This window comes from Oryctolagus cuniculus, chromosome 3 (genome assembly GCF_964237555.1).
Source record: "Oryctolagus cuniculus chromosome 3, mOryCun1.1, whole genome shotgun sequence".
In the NCBI taxonomy this organism is placed as follows: domain Eukaryota; kingdom Metazoa; phylum Chordata; class Mammalia; order Lagomorpha; family Leporidae; genus Oryctolagus; species Oryctolagus cuniculus.
This window is the reverse complement of record NC_091434.1, coordinates 170,151,198-170,165,849: the sequence shown is the minus strand read 5'-3', so window position 1 is coordinate 170,165,849 and position 14,652 is coordinate 170,151,198. Positions and strand designations below refer to the sequence as shown.

At 45.8% G+C, this 14,652-nt stretch overlaps 1 protein-coding gene across 5 annotated transcripts in view; it reads right to left on the bottom strand.

The window, feature by feature from the left end:
- Window positions 1-14,652, bottom strand: part of LRGUK (leucine rich repeats and guanylate kinase domain containing) — a 125,794-nt gene that overhangs the window by 34,239 nt on the left and 76,903 nt on the right. The window contains exon 16 of one of the 5 annotated variants that reach the window (XM_051849785.2): window positions 170-11,577. The exons of the other annotated variants lie outside the window; for them this stretch is intronic. Within the exon in view, the coding sequence (XP_051705745.2) occupies window positions 9,416-11,577 (2,162 nt within the window). The 3' untranslated portion in view covers window positions 170-9,415. Of the gene's footprint in view, window positions 1-169; window positions 11,578-14,652 lie in introns of those variants that run through there. 5 annotated transcript variants of the gene reach the window in all.

Genomic DNA, 14,652 nt, shown 5'->3' with positions numbered 1-14,652 from the left:
ATCTAAAGACGTGAAGAAAAGCATTCGAGTGTCTGTGTTCTCCATCAGGCAGAGAGGGTGGTTTGAATTAGGACCCAGAGTCATGGTGTTTGTTTTTGTTTGTTTTAAAGATTTATTTTATTTGAAAGGCAGAGCTACAGACGGGGGGCGGGGGGGGGGGGAAGAGAGGGAGAGAGAGAGAAAAAGGTTTTCCATTCGCTGGTTCACTTCTTAGGTGGCCACAATGACCAGAACTGAGTTGATCCAAAGCCAGGAGCCAGGAGCTTCTTCTGGGTCTCCCACGAGGGTGCAGGGCCCAAGCACTTGGGCCATCTTCCACTGCTTTCCCAGGCCATAGCAGAGAGCTGGATCGGAAGTGGAGGAGCTGGGACTTGAACCAGCGCCTATATAGGATACCGGCAATGCAGGCAGTGGCTTTACCCACTACATCACAGAGCCGACCCCATGAGGCATGCTTAACATACTTGTATCGGTAAAGAACTCAGTGGGGCTGGATACACACACATACATCCTACTCAAAATACAGCACTTGTGCCCAGTTCCTTTTTCTAGGTTTCTAAGACATAAGCCATCTGTACCATGGTGTAAACAAATTCAATCTGATAATACAATGCAGCTGTGATTCCAACAATTTAATGTCTTAATGGTTTCTCAGCAACAAAAACATTTTGGGTACAGATAACGTGTTTATATTACTATTAAACGACAATGCAGTGCCACCAGTTTAATAGCTTGGACTCCTATAATAAAGAGCTTCATGCATACAGTCTTCAATATAATTTCTGATGTCTTAATACATCAATGGGCAAAAGACCTTACTTCCTAATTAAAAAAATACCAATGTTATAATATAACACAACAGAGTTTCTTAATGTGATCTTATTCAAAGTATGTAAATTTAATTCAACCTTGAGGGAACATTTAAAAAATAAACCACTTTATAGTAGACAGAAAGAACCAAGTTCTTCATTTATATAGGCTGGCGAAATTTGTTTAAACATCTACAATGAAGCATAAATGAACTTAATGATGCATGGAACATTTTAAAGTTATTTTATGGATTAGTATCATTACTAAATGCAGGAAAATATAAATGAAGTATCTGGAGCAACTGCAAGTACATCTCTAATTAATTCTAAACCGCTTAGACTTTTTATTTAAACGTATATTCCTTGGAAGTCAGATGAGTTAAAATGTTAGAACACTTTCATTAAAAGAATAAGTACCGAATCCAACCTAAATAACAAATGCAGGCCACATACTAAAAATAAATCATTTATATGTGTGTTTAACATCATATCATCACACAGACTGAATGGGGCTTTTTACTGTATGAAAAGGAGAGGAGAAAATAAAAGATGTTGATGATCTACTACAGGTAAAAGGCTAGGTCAGTGACTAGTTTCAAAATTACCTTTTGGGGGTCAAATTGTGAGTATTTTGAAAAACAAAAGTCCCTATTTTAAAGACCAATGCTTCAACATTATTAAGATTACTTGATATTTAGTCACCCTCCTGCACAAAAACATGAAACTGATGAATATGCATTATACATTTTTTAAAAACCCAAATAAAACCTTGTAAAAATGTATCGACACTAGAATTTGTCTCTGAAAGCATTTTGAAATGGTGATTTCAAAGCAGACTTTAATTTTCAAACACAAGTCGTCAGATACCTGGATAATTTCAGAATCAGTTTTTCCCACTCAAATTGGGCTTAAAACATAAGGAGGTTTTTAAAAATTAACAAGTAATTTATGGCTACCATGCCTACATGAGTATACATTTATCAAATGTAAATACCCATCATAGAGTATCAACACTGAAATATGTAACCAGGAAAAGTGCTTAAAACAAATTAAAACACTGATGATCTGCTGCAGGCTTTTAAATGTTTATTTTTAATGGTATAGTCAGATAACTTGTGGTGCAGTACTAGGAAAGAGCTTAGTCCTCTGGGAAGTACTATCACAGTGCCACAGGAAGTCGTGTTTTCAGGGCAGAATTACATCTTAAAAGTTTCTCTATTAGTGCTTCCAAGAGAGAAAGAACAGCAAATAGAAAAATAATAATTTTATATAATATTCATAATTTTTTCATAGCAAAATAAGCTTTAATAGTAGAAAGCAACCATGTTAAGTCCATGGAAATATATAATAATGTTCACGCAATATACATTTTAAAATGAATACATTCATTAAACTATTCTAACAGTAAAGTGCTATATTACCAAGTGTTTGGAGAAGTCATCAGTTATTTAAACAGAAGCAAATGTTACATCAAGAAAAAGTGAGGTACGAAGCCTTTTTTCCCATGAAACTGCCTACTTTGTAATGGTTTCAGCAGAGTTGAACTAATGGATCAAAATTTGCACGCTGTATCTAGTATGTTCCAATTAAAACACAGAACACCCAGACGACGAGGATTTATTTTTTTAATGGATGACTTTATCTTGAAATGATTAGGTGACACTCTGAAGGTGAGAAAATGTGTGGTGGGTAAATTTCAAGAGTGGAAACCTGGTGTGTAGGAACTGCATAGGACATGGGGAAGGGGTAGCCAAGATGGCAGCAGGCGGGAGAGCAGGCCTTCCGGAGCTCAGTACCCACCGCGGGCTGCCGGCACACGGGAGTAGCTGTGCTCCTGATGTGACTTCTACCCAACCCCGTGCTGCTGCCTCTGGTCAGTGAGGCCTTTGCTAGCTAAGGGCTCATCCTTCAAGGACAAGTTTTCAGCGGTCACTTTCTTCAGCAGACTTCTGCTCTTGGAAAGTGCGGTTCTGTAGATCCGGTAGCTTGTTAAGGGCCCATCTTTGTCTCATCCCATCACAAAGAGAAAACAAAATGTGCGTGATATGAACCAGTAACTTGACAGCATTTACTTCCTAACCAATCTGAAACTCAGGATACAAACGCTCTTCATTGTATCTATAATGAAATAATAAAATTCATAAGTAACATTTATTGAGCTTATATTATGAGCCGGGTGTTCTGACAAACGGCATTTTGCCAACCACAGTTTCTTTCCAACATTATTCTAATTTTGCTTGAGCCCACTGATTCAGCTGATGTCAAGGTTTGACATCCTATTTGCCAAATGCTTTCATCTGGTTTGAACAATGTCCTATTTCAATTACTGACAAACAGCAAAACAAAACAAAACAAAACAAAAGTTTTGCTACTTCCATGTTAATTCTGACAGGTACTCATATAAGCACTTAGTATGTGTCAGACATTATTCTGGATGCTTTTCAATATATTGGCTTATTCAACTCTCACAACAGTTCCCCAAAGTAGGCAGCATTATTATCGTCTCCACTTCATACTGAGAACTCTGGAACCTGCAGGGTCACACAGCTGCACTGCAGTACAGTTGGAACTTCCAATGATTACTCTGACTCTTAGTGTTATTTTTCATCACAGATTTTTTTAAAGATGTACTTATTTGTTTGACAGTCAGAGTTACAAAGAGAGGGGAAGAGACAGAAACAGGGGCCGGCGCTGTGGAGTAGCAAGTTAAGCTGCATGCATTTGAGTCCCCGCTGCTGCACTTGCAATCCAGCTCCCTACTAACGTGCCTGGGAAAGCAGTGGAGGTTGACCCAAGAACTTGGACGCCTGCACCCATGCGGGAGACCTGGAAGAAGCTCTTGGTTCCTGGCTTTGGACCAGCCCAGCTCCAGCCATTGCCGCCATTTGGGAAGTGAACCAGCAGATGGAAGATCTCTCTCTCTCTCTCTCTCTCTCTCTGTCACTCCCTCTCTCTTGCTGAACTCTGCCTTTCAAATAAATAAATATATTTTTTTTAAAAGCAAGAGAGAGAGAGAAAGAGAGAGGGAGGGAGAGGGAGAGGAAGAGGGAGAGGGAGGGAGGGAGGGAGAGGGAGAGAGACGGAGAGAGAGAGAGAGAGAGGTCGATTTTCCATCTGTTGGTTCACTTCTCAGATGGCTACAACAAAGCCAAGAGCCAGGAGCTTCATGTGGGTGGCAGGGGCCGAGATACTCCTTCTGCTGTTTTTCCTAAGTCATCAGCAGGGAGTTGGATGGGAAGTGGAGCGTGGAGACGTGAACCAGCATCCACAGGGTATGCTGGCATTGCAGGCAATGGTTTTACCATTAACGCCACAACACTAGCCCCTCATTGTGAATTCTTAAGTCTATAATCTTTAAGAAAAAGTCTTAGGCTTTTGCTATTCATGACTGCTCTCCCATAATCAGCTTAAGATTAACAGTTTTAGAGGTTTGGTCTTTTATTACTACTTATCTATCATCAATGCAAAAAAAAAAAAAAAAAGGTTAGCCTCTTATCCCCTTCTGTAAATACTTGCTCAATACAGAAAAAATTATTTCTGCAACTATGGTTTTCAAATTGAACTCAACAGCCAAATTTATTCACGGAATGCTATACTGGATATTATATATATAGTGCAATGATCTGAAGTAGAATTTGGAAGATCTTTTATGGTAACAAGATCATTTTCGGGGTTGTCATGCAACAAAAGGCAAGAAAGCCAGCTAAGTACTTGGAGATGAGAACACTATTGATCAAGGTTGTTTTGAAGTATTATTTCCCCTTAAGCTTTCCATAAGAACTTACTACTGTGTATATGAATTTTGGGTCTATCTTATCCTGAGCCTCAACCGGGACAAGGAACGGTACTGCCCAGACCCCATATCCTTGTCCCAGGGAGGAATTCAGCAAAAAATGGTGCTAATCTATCCAACTTCTCTCCAAGGCAGCCACCAGCAGGCAGTGGCCCGATAAACAGGTTCTCAAAGGACAGCAGCGCAACGCGGCTCCGGAGTGTGCAGGGCAGGACTTCTCAAACCGCAGCTGGCAAACTTCATTGTGAAGCCAGTTTAGCAGCACAGAAAGTATCAGACTATCCTCTCCCTTGTAAGAGTGTTTCCTCTGTATGTGTTTGCTGAGTCATGATATTATCAAGTGCACTTCTGGTTATGGAGCTTGGTCCAAAAAGCTTGAGAGCCACTGAGCAAATGAGTCCTAAGTGTATGAAGTTTGCTGGTAACTAAGCAGTATCGGAAGGATTTGCAAAAAGTTCACGGAAAATGGGTATCATGAAAGAAACCAAGCGTGGACTTCACATTTTCTTGTACCAAAATAAGTGTCTGTTAAATTTCATTTTCCATGAATGTTCTGAACTGCCCTCATGTTTAATAAAACACACAGCTGGGCTCTTCACAGCCAGCAAGTACAGTTAGTTGTAGTAAATGAATGGATCACAGATCATAAGAGGGACCTCACGTTTTATCCAACCTGGCCATCGTGGCCATCTGAGGAGTGAACCAGCAAATGGAAGCTCGCTCTCCGTTTCTCCCTCTCTCCCTGTCACTCTGCTTTCAAATAAATAAGTGAATCTTAAAAAACAGGATATATAAAATTTTAAGTCTTTGATAGATATTTGTAAAACTGTCCCCTAGAAAAGGTGTAACAATTACTTTCTCACAGATGGCATGGGAAACTTCAGCGAGGACAATCATTAATCTGTCTTCCATCTTTGCCTATTTGATACTCAAAAAAGGTATATTCTGTTTTAACCCTTTATGTCCCATCATCCTATAAATAGGACTCCTACAAATTACAGACTTAAATGGAGCAATGAATATACTGCCCACAGTCACTTTAAAATAAATATAGTATCTCTGAAATAGTCACAGAATATTGAAAACTTGGGGCTTAATGGATTAACTTATATAGAGGTTCAACACGTTCTGACATGTTTATTGGCCATTTCTGTCTTGCTCATCTTTTCCAAATTGCCCAATCATGTCCCATAACCACTTATGTTTTGAGCCTTGGAAAATAATTTAGCTCTTTAAATATTTGAAGGGCGCTTGCAAGCCCCCTGGAATCATTATCTTTGTTGATCTGAACACTGAGGTGCCATGCTTCTCTAAAGAACCTTGAAGACAATATTACTAATGTAGTGACTATGAGTCCACCATATTTTTTTCACGACAGATCACTTTGCTGAGGGGCATCTCAAATGGAATTGACATGGACTTTACTTTTGAATGTAAAATGATAATTCAAAAATATTTATATTCTACATTTAAAAATCAAAAATTTCCCTTATTCTAAGAAAATCAGTAATGGCAGTAAAATCCTCTCACTAAAGAGAAGCTGATGATCTTTCCCTCAGGCCACAAATAAGGGGCTGACACTGTGGCACAGCAGGTAAAGCCACCGCCTATAGTGCCAGCATCCCTTATGGGCACCAGTTCGAGTCTCAGCTGCTCCACTTCCAATCCAATCCCCGACCGATACACCTGGGTAAGCAGTAGATGATGGCCCGAGTCCTTGATCCCCTGCACCCATGTGGAAGACCTGGCACAAGCTCCTGGCTCCTGTTTCGGATTGGTGAGCTCCAGCCGAGGTGGCCATCTGGGGAGTGAACCAGCAGATAGAAGACCTCTCTATCTCTCTCTGTCTTTGCCTCTGCCTCTCTATAACTCTTTCAAATAAATAAATATTTAAAAAAAAAGAACAAAAATAAAATGTTGAGTTGCACTGAATCTGAAACATCAAAAACTTCTACTACCAACAGAAAATCACAAACAGAAATAAGAAAACTTACTACTGTTGGCTTAGATCCCAGGAAACAGGAGCTACACTTCCTCCGAGTCAGATGAAGGCAACTTTGGCTTATCACTTCATTCATACCCTAATGAAAATGCCACTCCAAAAGCCTTCCAGAGACTCAGAGTTGACCACGGAGGAAACTGAGCGAATTTCTGCAGTTCCACACCCAAGTGAAGCATTGGTGCCTGTGTAGTGCCCCACACACAGCTCACAGAAAGGAGCTGGTTCCCGCTGCTTCCTCTCCTTACCATCCTGTTCTGACTAGTGCAGGAGTGCCCCAGCCATTCTTCCTGCTCCCTGTACTGCCTTGCTTACACTGACCTTTTATGTCACCTCTACAAGCTGCCTCTCAGATACAAAGTCAACCACTCACTGGCTCCCCACTGTTACAAGATCAAGTTGACAAGCTCTTAGCATAGCACAAAAGGCCCATTGGATATGCACAGGTTCCTTGCCAGGCCACTTGTACCTCTATGCTTAGGCATACACTGTTCCTTCTAAGAAAACTTCACCTCCCCATCAGTCCAATGACCAATCCTGCAAACTTGAAGCCTTAGCAGAAGGATGACCTGCCTTTGGAGGTGTCTCCTGAGCCAATTCTTCTATCCCAGGTTGAATTCAGTGTCTTTTCTCGGTATTATTATGATGGCCTGGAAATGTGTTTTCTTATCTGCAGGAAGCCCAATGTAGCCTCACGTGCAATAGACCTCCAACTGCCCTAATCACGTGGTGTTGTAATGAATCATCTTGTCTGACTCCCTTGATAAAAGAGAGCGCTCCTTGAAGTGTCCTAATTATCCTTATACCTAACAACTATCATAGTGCCTGGCACACGGCAAGTTCTCAATAAACACTTGTTGAATCAATGACCCAACTTTATCAAAATGAATAGTGCTTTTAAAAATCATCTTACTACTTTTATCTTGTACGAGCCAGGTAAATCAGAGGATAATTTTTAGAGTTATATGGCCTCTTTGTTTTATAATCCTTCTGGATTTTATAAATACCAATTTCATGTACTGTGCTTGACATAATATTTGATATTCATATGGTTGTGTGTAAGATATGTTTATGCAAGAATTTATTTATCAGTTACATTTTTAAAATACAGATGCCAAACACAGCTTAGCAGTTGCTGTGTAAGAGCTCAATAAATATCTTGCAACTTTTTAAGGGTTTAACCTCCGCTCTGCTGCCTAGCTCACAATTACTCTTCCTTGTCTGGGAATGGAGGCTCTGTCCATGGCAGTGGGCCATTCCAATGGGAATGTCTAAAAGTGACTGTGTCTCTGGCCAAAGTGGATTGGTTTAAGAACGAGCACCTGACCCAAGCTAGGCCAATCAAGTCTTTCCCTGGAACTTGTTCTTTTAATCTTAGCTTCAAGGAACATGGCAATGGGAACTGCCAGAGGTAAAAGCAGATGTAAACTGGAGAGCTATTGACGGTCATGTATAGAAACTGATACACAGTCATTTGGAGTCCAAAGAATGAAGGCAACACGGAGAAGGAAACAGAGACGACCAATGTCCAGGAGATGGCAAGAGTCCTGAAGATGGCAGGAGTTGTGATACTTTCCATAACAGGTCCCAGTCTGATTCCCTGCGTGTGCACCCCTGTCCATCCCACAGTCTGGGCTGTGTGAGATACTCACTCTTCCAATAGGTCTGCATTTGCTGGCTCAGGTTGCATTCCTGTCATTTGTCAGCCAAAGAATCCTGATGGTATGAACAGATAAATGAAGAACTGATTCACCCGAGTTTTCTCCCCGGTAATTCTTCAACCGATTTAACCAGATGGTTCGGCATAATGAAGGCATGGGCTAATTTACATGAGATTCCTATCCAAAAGAAAGAAGGGATTCATTTCGAAAGACATTTCAAACAAGAGTAAGCTCCAGGCAACATAAGCCAACAGGAATCTGCAGCATTCCATCACAGCGTCATGAACGCAAAGACGTGTCCTCTTCCTTACAGGAGATTCCACAGATTAACTGCAGGCTCGGCATCTAGAGGAACAGCTAAGGCTTCCTTCCTTTTCCGTGTGTTTGAAGGATTTACTTATCCATTTGAAGGACATAGTGTTGGGTGGGGGGAGAGATCTCATTCGCTGGTTCACTCTCCAAATAGCCACACAACAGCCTGAGGTTAGGCCAGGCTGAAGCCAGGAACCTGGGGTCTAGCAGGGTCTCCCCTAAGAGTGGCAGACGCCCAAGTACTTGGGCCATATCGGTTGCCTTCCCAGGTGCATTAGCAAGGAGCTGGATTGGAAGCGGAGCAGCCAGGACTCCAGCCAGCACTGCCATATGGGGTGCTGGCATCTAAAGAAGCAGTTTGACCCACTGCACCAAAAAGCTGACCCCAACAAAGACTTCCTTTCTCAGGGTTCTTTTTGCTTCAGGGTCCCTTGATAATGTAGGCCTTGTGAGAATTTTCTAGTATCTTGGTGACTTTTCCTAATGCAGTTCGGCCCTACTTCAGCCAGTGTTGGAACTCCTGTTGGAATTTGTGTCTGGACACGACGGCTCCTTGCTGACATCAGCCTTCAGACTGGAGCTGGTGGATGGCAGCAGCCGACAGAGCTGTAACCCTCTGTTGCTGTCTCCCTCTGCCACACAAGAGGCACAGGGGCACAGATGGCTGCCTTCTAGAATCCAGTGTCTGGTCAGCACAGCGCAGCCCCTGGAGACCTGTGCTGACTCGTGGTTGCAGCAGCAGGCTACCGCGTAGACTCGGAGTGCTCCGGCCACAGCTTCTCACGCCGTGACAGCGCTGCTCAGGGGCACAGACTAACAATCTGGGGGCCGCAGGCAGGGCTTAAACCTTGATGTTCTGGCTGCCCCGGGCCCGCAGCCTTCCCTCCCAGTCACCCTGCTCCTCAGCAGACACCCGACTCTGGGCGGGGGCCGGGCTTGTGTCCTGGGGCACACCCCCACTTTTCTGGGTTTGTTCCTCTTTGGTTGGCTGCTTGGAACCAAGTGCATCGACGCTTTGGACAGAGCTCTCTCTGGCCTGGCTGGTGTCCCTCGGGGCTTGTGTCCCTTCATCGGGATGCTGGGCGGGAGCCGTGCTCTCGCGCTCTTGGGGCTCTGAAGCAATCGCTCCCTTCCGAGGTCTCCCCATTGTATGATCTTGTTCCTTTCTGCCTGGATGCGCCACAGGGGCAGAACTGTCTTGCAGTGACTCAGTGGAGGCCGGTCCAGCCTGGAGCGCGGTCTTGGGTGGGGCCTGGCCCTCTTGAGTCGGCGGGTGACCACTGAGGGGGGCTGTATTGTCTTGATGCAATCCTTGAGAAAGTTCTCTTTTCAAAGCTGGTTCGTTCTGGGACACGCCTGCGTTCCGAGCCCGGTCACTGTGAGGTCTGTCGGCATGGGCCTCCTTTCCGGAATGAGGAACTTTCTCCCCTTCCTCTTCCTGGAACTGAGGACTGTTAGGTGATGGTTTGGCGCGGGGTGGCTCGGGGATTTCCAATGTACGGACTTGTCTTCTCTGGTGCTCCCGAGGGCTTATAGCAGGGCGGGGGTGAGGACGGTCAGGCACCCTCGCTGCAGTCGCCTTACTATGGGACCCAGGGGCTGCCCTTCTCAGACGTGCTGGTCTGGTAGCTGTGTCTCTTTGGAGAGCGAGTTTTTTTTTCCTAGCTCCCATCTGCTGCACTGGCCCCGGGCTGTGGGGCGAGGCCTGCATGCCTGTCCCTTTCTTGCTGGAGGAGGAATGGCCTCGTGTGGGGTCTTTCCCTTCCTGTGTAAGCTTTGAATCGTGATGGGGCTCCGCGAAGGGAGTGGGGATGCGGGGGAGCCTGACTTTCTGAGCCTCAGCTTCCTGGGTAGCACCGGGGATGTGCGGGGGTGCTTGTTCCTGGGTGGGGGGACTGATGAGAGGGAGCTTCACCTCACTGGCTTTCTCTTCCTGGACGTGCTCAGGGTGGTGGGCGGCCTGGGAGCTCAGACTTGCAGGCAGTCTGGAATGGGGAGGGCTGATGGGAGGGAGTTTAGCCGAGTCTCCTTCCTGAGTTCCCAGAGGCCTGGGAGAAGGAGTCAAGGTTTGATCTGAGCTTGTCCCTAACGCCTCTTCCCTGCTGGGCGAGAGGAGCTTTGGTGTGGGCCTCCTACTCTGGAGGGGAGCCAGCGTCCGAGGCTGGGGCAGCCTGGTGGGGGCCAGCCGGCTTCTAGGCAGCAGAGCCGCGGGGGGTTCCCTGGCTGGGGCCTGCTCCATGTTTGCAGGCCAGTTTTGTGGGGGTGGCAGTTCTGGGTAAGGAGTGCCGACCCGCACGCCTTCTGCTTTGGGGACCTCTTCCTGCGGAGCCGGCTGGGACCCTTCAAGCGCCTGCACTGAGTCAGGAAGGGAGCTGCTGGGTGGAGGTCTGGCTGGCTCAGGCTCTGCATCCGGAATTAGCTGAGGGCTGAGGGCAGTGGGACCAGGTCCCTGCTGAGGTTCAGAGAGGGGAGGATTTGTGGGGGCTGCCTTGGCTTCCCCAGAGTCTTCGTCCTGGCCTGGGTGGGGGCTGAGGGATGTAGCTGGCGCCGGAGGGTGCTGGGGCAGCCCTTGAGAGGGTGAGGTGGGAGACTGCTCCACCTCCTCTGCGCTCACCTCCGGTGACCCGGCCTTGCTGTCTGCCCCAGGGGCTGTGGTTTTTGGGGAGAGAGCTGGCTGCCGCACATCCTCTTCGGCTGGGCGTGGGGACACGTCGTCTTGGGCCTGCTGAGGAACGCCAAGCGCCGGGGAGCTGAGCCGCTGAGGTGTTGTGGTACCCGCCTGGCTGTGGAGAGGAGGCTCTGCGTGGTGGGCGTCTTGCTCCTGAGGCACCTCTTGACTCTGGGAGGGGTCTGGGTCCTGACTGTCAAGGACTTGCGCGAGCATCTGCATTCCGGGAAGACGCTCTGCTACCTGGCCATCAGCCTGCAGTTTTGCCAAGCGCCTGGGGGAGGGAACCAGGTGTGCCGGAACCCCCGAGACGGTCTTCTTGTTAGAAGGAGCCCCTGCTTTGGTATAAAAGGACATTAGCTGAAAACATGCTGAACTGTTTAGAAATTAATAACAAAAACATCTTTCCCTGTTGCGATGCACAAGAGACCCTGGAATCCAATCACACACTTGACCTTTCCTTCTCCTTGGGGAGAATTCTTTTATTTAGTGGAATTTATAATTATTTTAGTCAACTGGAACATGCACTTGAATGAACAAACATTAAAGAGGCTTTCTCATAGAAGCAAAATTTATATCCAGTTCTGTGGGTGAGGAGATTTTTCCAAGTGAATGTGATTTGACATCACCACCTTAGAGATCAATGCTGCTTTTGCCTGGTAGAAACCAGGGAGAGAACAGCCAGGCCGGATGAAGTCCCGTTCGCTTGTTTCTGTTTAATGACAGTCTCCTTAGATAAGCTGTGAGTGGTACGATGAGTTACGCCTGCTTACTAACGCTTAGCCTGGGCATGGGCGTCAGCAGGAGCTCAGTAAGCAGGTGTCGCGTGGAAGAAGGGAGGAAAGAATGGGTGCAATCAAATCAGAAGGCACCAGGGCTCAGAGCAGCGGCTCTCGAGGGCCCCGCATCCCTGCAGCTACCCCGCCCTACTCCTATCCTATCCTACACCCTACACCCTACACCCACCTACCCCGGGACTCCTCTAGCCTTCCAAGTGTACCCTGGCTGCACAGCTAGCTCTCAGAGGCTACCAGCAAGGTGAGTGAGGCAGAGAGGGGTTGCTTCCTCTGATCACCACAGGAGCATGCTCTCACACGCTTTGGTCTCATGGACACAGTCGCTCCAGCAAGCACTTGTTTATGCCAGGAGCCCTCATACATCCCAGCGACACGAAAGTCACTCTAACCCAACCCTGAGGACCATGGGCAGAGATGTACAGGGGTCAGAGGTGACATACCAGTCTGGAATGGCCTCGAAGGGACTAGTCTCAGCTCACCGCTGGGGTCACCTGATACTCAGAGATTCTAAACCAAGTCACACCTCCCATGTGACCCCAGAGTGGACCGTCCCCGCGCCAGCCGTGGCGGCCATTGGAGGGTGAACCAACAGCAAAGGAAGACCTTTCTCTATGTCTCTCTCTCTCTCACTGTCCACTCTGCCTGTCAAAAAAAAAAAAAAAATGTGGTTTCATTTCACCATCCTTACAGCAAGAACTACGGGCGAGCGTGGGTTCAGCTTTCTAGCAGCTCTGATGGAAGCACTGACTATCCCAGCATAAGCTGTCTGGAGACGGATGGAGGGTAAAGACGTCCCTTATGTTGAGCTGTGAGTAAACTGAGTTTTCCCTTATTTGAACAAAAACTTTATTTCTTACTTGGAACTTTGAAGTCTTTAAGCTTTTAGAAACAAATATTATCTGCACTACTACAGGGAAAAACCAAGCAAAAACAACATCTAAATGGATATACATTTAAGTTAATAAATAGTGCATCTAAAGGGTGGGCATTGGGCACAGTGGAGGAGATGGCACTTGGGATACTGGCATTCCACATCGGAGGGCCTGGGTTCAAATCCTCACTCTGCTTCCCATTTCTGCCACCCTAGGAGGCAGCAGGTGACAAATCAAGTACTCAGGTCCCTGCCACCTACAAGGGAGAGCTGTTGTAGGTATCTGGGGAGTGAACCAACAGATGGAAAATCTTTCTTGGAGGCCAGCATTGTGGCATAGTGGGTAAAGCCACTGCCTGTAGCACCAGCAATCCATATGGATGCCTGTTCATACCCCAGTTGCAACACTTCCAATTCAGCTCCCCGCTAATGCGCCTGGGAAAGCAGTAGAAGATGGCCCAGGTCCCTGGGCCCCTGTACCCACGTGGGAGACCCAGGAGAAGCTCCTGGCTTTGGCCTCACTCAGCCCCAGTTGTTGTGGTCATCTGGGGAGTGACCCAGTGGATGGAAGATCTGTCTGTATCTCTTCTCTGTAACTCTGCCTTTCAAATAAATACATAAATCTCTTTTTTTTTTTTAAAACAAGGTCTCTGACTCTGCTTTTCAAATAATATGAAAATAAATTTAAAAATTTACAAATTAATGGCATTATCGAAAGGTCTACAAACACTCTCTACCCAGAGTTACTATTATGCATGTATTAAATGAAACTTCAATTGCTCTATCCGCCGGTGAGGTTGTACACTTCTGGGCCCGGGCCGCTGTGTGTTTTACACAGAAATGCCCGACCTGCTGCTTCTCTTTATCACTTTGTCCCACTCTCACTGTCAAGAGCAGAAACTGAAATTGCATTCTCAGTTACAAATTAGCCACATAAAAATCACTAACATAAAGCTATGGATTGTTATTTCAAGTATCTGGGAGAAATCTTCAGTTTGCATTGACACAGGATTACTACTTTTAGAAAAACAATGCAGTGGGCCGTAAGATCTCTGCACTGAAGCCTTCTACGACAGCTGGGGAAAACCTCAGCTCTGAAGGCCAGATTCCTCCAACAGCCTTATAATGTACACAGTTTTGGTTTTTTTTTTTTTTTTTTTTGAAGAAATGGGAGTTAAGAATCATTGCTTCAGTCAAATCAATGATCACTGCTTAGAATTAGACTGGTAAACTAAGCCTTCATATCTCCAGCCCATTTTTCCAATTATTCACACCAAACGGACTTTCATAGAATCTTAGGTATTTAACGTTTTTAATTCCTTCCCCTTGACAGCTAAATTATTTTTTAAAAATCCACCATATTATTATTTCTTTAACTTCTAGGGACCCATTTATATAAGTAATATATGTACTATTTGTAACAATACCTCAGATATAGAACTTGACCTCAGGGAGACCCACTGGGAGCACAGTCTGGAGCTGAGGCCCGGCTGGGCCCCTGCTCAGGGAGTCTTGGCACTGCCTCACTGCGGGGCAGCCGTGGCTGGGTCCCCCGTCCTCCTGTGAACCTGCCTGTGCTTCCCGACACAAGCCGCAGAGCTCTGAGACTCACAGAGCCCACTGGCTCTCCTCCCTGGACTGACGGGAACACCATACAAGTTTAGGAATAAGGACTGTGCTTATTAGAAGCTTGTAAGTACTCTCTTGAATAATGTCCAACCTCTAAAATCTCACTTTATGTG